The sequence below is a fragment of the Berghia stephanieae genome, chromosome 11 (genome assembly GCF_034508935.2).
Source record: "Berghia stephanieae isolate SIO BIC M18660-M18661 chromosome 11, UCSD_Bste_1.3, whole genome shotgun sequence".
NCBI classification, from domain to species: Eukaryota; Metazoa; Mollusca; class Gastropoda; order Nudibranchia; family Aeolidiidae; genus Berghia; species Berghia stephanieae.
The window spans coordinates 452485-457484 of NC_088370.1; the positions used below are offsets into that span (position 1 = coordinate 452485).

At 35.9% G+C, this 5000-nt stretch overlaps 1 protein-coding gene across 1 annotated transcript in view; it reads right to left on the bottom strand.

The window, feature by feature from the left end:
* Nucleotides 1-5000, bottom strand: part of LOC144957125 (uncharacterized) — a 20313-nt gene that overhangs the window by 9012 nt on the left and 6301 nt on the right. Inside the window, exon 5 of the mRNA XM_078888146.1 lies at nt 1-5000. This exon is cut by the window's left edge and continues 5193 nt beyond it; it is cut by the window's right edge and continues 265 nt beyond it. Coding sequence (XP_078744272.1) covers nt 1-5000 — 5000 coding nt within the window.

Below are 5000 nucleotides of genomic sequence, written 5' to 3' on the forward strand. Positions count from 1 at the left end.
CATGGTTTTTGTCATTGTTTGAGTGTTCATTTTCACGGTTTCCAGTGTCATATCCTTGTCTCCTATAGCCATAACCATAATATCCATTGTAGTCATTTTTCTTCTTCTCATTATCACGATAACTTAGTTCATTAAGGTGCTTAAAGTCATGATCATTATTATGCATGTCTTTATGATTGTTCCCATTGTTGTGATGACATGCCCTAAGATCGACCCGATAGGCGCCTTGTTTATCATTATTGTCATGTTTGTATTGTTTAAGTTTATATTGATTGTGACTTTTTCCTTGCCTCGAGTAATCGCGATTGTTGATGTCTTCATATTTTTCATTATCAATAACCTGTTTATAAGCATTATTATCATTATTACTTTTAATGTACTTATAACCATCAAAATTACGGCCTTGTTTATAACCATCAACGTGTTTATAATCACCATGATTACTGCCTTGTATGGAGCTATCTTTAGCCCGCATATGTTTATAAATGTGAATATTGTTGCCTCCTTTAAATCTGTAATCAATTCTTGGGTGTTTATAATCACCACGAATGCTGCCTTGTTTATTATATCCATCAGTGTGTTTGTAATCATGACGAATGTCATCTCTTTTATAACCACCAATATTTCTTATTATTCTATAATCATCATGGTTATCGCCAAATTCGTATACATCCTGGTAGTTGCCTTGTTTATAACCGTCTGTATATCTTAAGTGTTTATAATCGTCGTGATCGATGCTTTGTAAATAGCCATCCTTATTGTTCATGTGTTTATAACCATCAAAATTGCCGTGATGTCCGTAATTATAATGATGACCAACTTGTTTATAACCATCGTGATTATTTCTATGGGTCAATCCCTTATGATGAACGCAAGGTCTGTGATTTTTGTGATTCTTGATCTTGATTCCAGCATAATGTTTGTCTCCGTGTTTATAGATATCGTAACGATCCTTATCGCTATATGCATCGTGGTCATTGCTAGCTTCGTGATCATTATCATATTTCCAATCATATTTCTTTCCACTGTAATCATGGTCATCATCATCATCATCCTCCTCATCATCATCATCATCCTCCTCCTCCTCATCATCATCATCATCATCATCATCATCATCATCATCATCATCATCATCATCATCATCATCATCTTTATCTTTATCATAATCATTGTCGTAATCATCGTCGTAATCATCATCTCCTTGATCGTCCTCATCATCATCATTATCATCATCATCATCATCATCATCATCATCATCATCATCATCATCATCATCATCATCATCATCATGGTGCTTGTCGTCAATTTCATCCTCACGATTATGATCAGAATCAACACTATCATATTCACTATCATCAGTATGATCAAATTCACGCGCTTTGTGATCAGGATCATAATCGTCATTGTCATGATGATTATACTGGCCACGACCTCTGGACTTGTGATAAACGATTTTATGTCTAACTGTACGTACATGATCACAATCGTCCTCTAGATCATGATTATCAGATCCATGCATAGCCTCACGACTCATCCCACTGTCTTTTCCATAGTCATTGTCATCATAGCCATGTCCATAATCATCCTCTCTGTCACGATCGCCAGATCCATGCATAGCCTCACGACTCATCCCACTGTCTTTTCCATAGTCATTGTCATCATAGCCATGTTCATAACCATCATAACTATCCCTGTCATATTCGTCATTCGGTTCATTCGATAAATTATCCTCCTCTTTTCGTTCAAAATCATAAATTTTCCATGATCCATCATCATTTCCAATTCCACCCCCCTCTTCCTCTTCCATGTGCACCTCATCATCATATCCAACCTTATCTTCAACATTATCATCTTTGCCTTTCTTTCTCCAATCAATCTTCTCCTTTTCTTTTTCAACCTTTAGATCCTTATAATCGTTGCTGTCAATTTTCTTTTCGCCATTTTTATCTGATTTTTTCTTGTCAGGTTTCGTTGCATATTTGAAATGATTTTGAATATTAACATCATTCTTATCATCATCAAATTCAGGCTTATGATTCATTTTATCGTGATTGTTATCGTCAATATCATCCATGCTATTCCCATAAGGCCAATTCCACTCGTCATACACATCCTTTGATTTAAAAAAGACATTCTTTCTCCCATTGCCGCGTTCATCACCAATACTATCCCCATGTGTATTTTCAACGTTGCCCCCTTTGAAACCACCAAAATGATGAAAGTAGCCATCATCAAAACCTTCATTTTTATCATTATTATCATTTCCGTTATAAAAGCTTTCATCATAAAACCATCCATCATTTTCAAAATAGTATTCCTTTTCATTATCATCATCGTCATTATCACTATCGCCTCTTCCTTTTACTTTCAAATCATCACTTTTATATCCAATCTGTTTTTTACCCTTTAAAACTCTTTCCATTGGAGTCTGTGCAGATCTATTTGGCACATCTTGTTCTCCTCTATAATTATGATTGGCGTTCAATTTACTCATTTCTCTTTCATCTTCATTAAGAACGCCAAATGTTTCAGCAATCACACCAGTATTGGAACCAGAGTCAAATGTTTCTTTTCTATACTCACTATTGCGATTTCTCTCATGCTGTCTATCTCCAGTGCCAATTGATCCAAACAATCTTTTGCTCTTGTGTTTACTGATAGGCTCCACATAGCCTAAGTTGGTTTCAAAATGATCATCTCCCTTACTAAGTCCTACATCCTTATCCATTGATAATTTTCCAATTTCTTGATGCTCAGATTTTCCCGAGAGATTTTCTATTCCATCTCTCTCTATTTCCATCTTGTCCGAATTAATAGTGTTCGTTTCTTCCATTTCATCAACATTAACACCTTTAAAAGAATGAAACGATTTTGGATTTAAATTCAAATGGGCAGAACTTATATCCTTCACGATGTTGCGTTCTGTTCCAGGACCACTGAGATGCTGAATTAACGGGACACTATTGTCCCTGATGACATTGTGATTTAAAATGGCTTCAGATTCAATAGACTTTGAATCACTTGCCTTCGCTGTTCCATAATCGTTGCCAAGTGTTCCTCTGCCCTTCTCCTTTAAGTTTTGAAAATTTCTTGCTTGTGAAGAAATCAAATTCATATTCCCATGACTGTAATGGTTTGTATTGAATCTTACTCTGCCCCTTCTTCTGACTTTGGGCTTCATTCTTTCGGTTCTTAGTCCTCTCCCGTGCCCTTCTCTTTCGTTGTACCAGCGCACAAAGGCCCATATTGGACTGTGATTGTTGGTGTTGGTCTTTTGAACGAATTCTACATCACGTGGGTCTACGTCACTTATGACGTCATCAACTGAATTATGCTGCTTCGAATTTGTTTTGTGACCTGAGTCTCGTACATCTTTGGTTATGTCGTACTTTTGGATAGCAAGACTATCTAAGTTACTTAATGCAATGTCATTGTTGTTATATGTTTTTGCTGATTGAATTTGTGACTCTGTGACATTTTTGTTTTTGGCCTCAGTGTCATGACCTCGAAGTGTTGATGTTATATTGCCGTTCGTACCAATTGTAACAGCTCGGTGTTTTAATTGATGTTTTCCTATTCTATTTCCTTCTGAAGTATTTTCATTATTCAACGAATCAGACTGTATGTGTTTTAGAGAATCAATATTTCCTTCCAATAACAAATTGTTGTTAATGTCTCGCCCGGTAATTTCAGCTTGTGCCTCATTATCTACTTTCTTCATTAAACCGCTTTGCAGGTATCCAGCTCTTGTTATAGGATCTTTAATTGGCTCCTCTATGGAGTTAGTTCTTTGAATATCAACACTCTGGAAAGATTGATTGTTTTCGGGCGTTGTCTGACCTTCCCTGTGATTGAAATTAAAGGCATCGACCTCCACATTTTCTTCCTTGTCGTTTGTAAGATGAGTATTGTCAAGAAAATAAAAATCCTCATTGTTATTGAGGTCATTGTGAGGTTGGTATTGATGTTCGTTTTGAGTCGCGTCATGCAAAAATGTATTAAATATCTGATTATTAGTCTTATTCAGCTTTGTGAATCTGTTCGCATTATCAGTTTCGTTTATTTTTTGATTCAGTTGTAAATCTTTATCAACTGGCGATGCAAGTTCGCTATAATTGAAACTGTAATAGTCTGGGTTTGAATAAACATATTTCGTTATCAACTGATCAAACCGTCCCCTATTGTTGACATGACTTTCGTCTAAGAATTGGCCATTGTTTTCATATATTTCAACACTTCTCTTCTGTTTGGTCTTTCTTGCCTCGTTCCCATAGATTCCGCCATGTTTAATGACGTCACGGGAAATGGTATTTAGTGACGGACTGTCACCACGATTATTATCGTCAAATTTTTCCTTGAGTGTTAAATTCTCGATACGATCTGTGTCAAAAGTTTTAATTACTTTTTTACTTTCGTTCATTTTAAACAATGATGTTTTTAAAAGTTGACCCAGCATGTCTCCTTTTTTCGATAAATATTTTTTTGACTTGCTCAACATTTTGTTTAATCTGTTTATCCATGTCCAAAATCTGGTATTTCTGTCCGATCTGCCATTATTGTTTTTGTGGAATTTTCTTTTCTTGTTCACATTAAGTCTTGTTGGATTTCCACGTGATTCGATAGACGATTGTCCCTTTAGAATAGAATTCTCTGAGGATTTTCCACGGGAATAGGAGTTCTCTTTGTTTGGAATTTTGTGTGATTTTTGCAGAGGATGGTCTAAAAATAGGGGAATTTGTCTGAATTGATGAACACTGTTGTTAAAGTTGTTATTGTTGTTTTTGGTGTTGCTATCGATGTTGTTCTTGTCTTTTTCTTCATTCCTTGTTTTTTCTTCTGCAGTTGGAAAGAAGTTCTTTATTTCCTTGATGATCGGCCAAAAGGCAAATGTGAGAGGGTTTTGAGTTGTAACTGTAGGTGGCATTTCTGTTGTTCTTGATGCTGAAGGAATTTCCGTAGTTACTTCGGGGGATATTGTTGTCATTGTTGTTGGTGGTGGT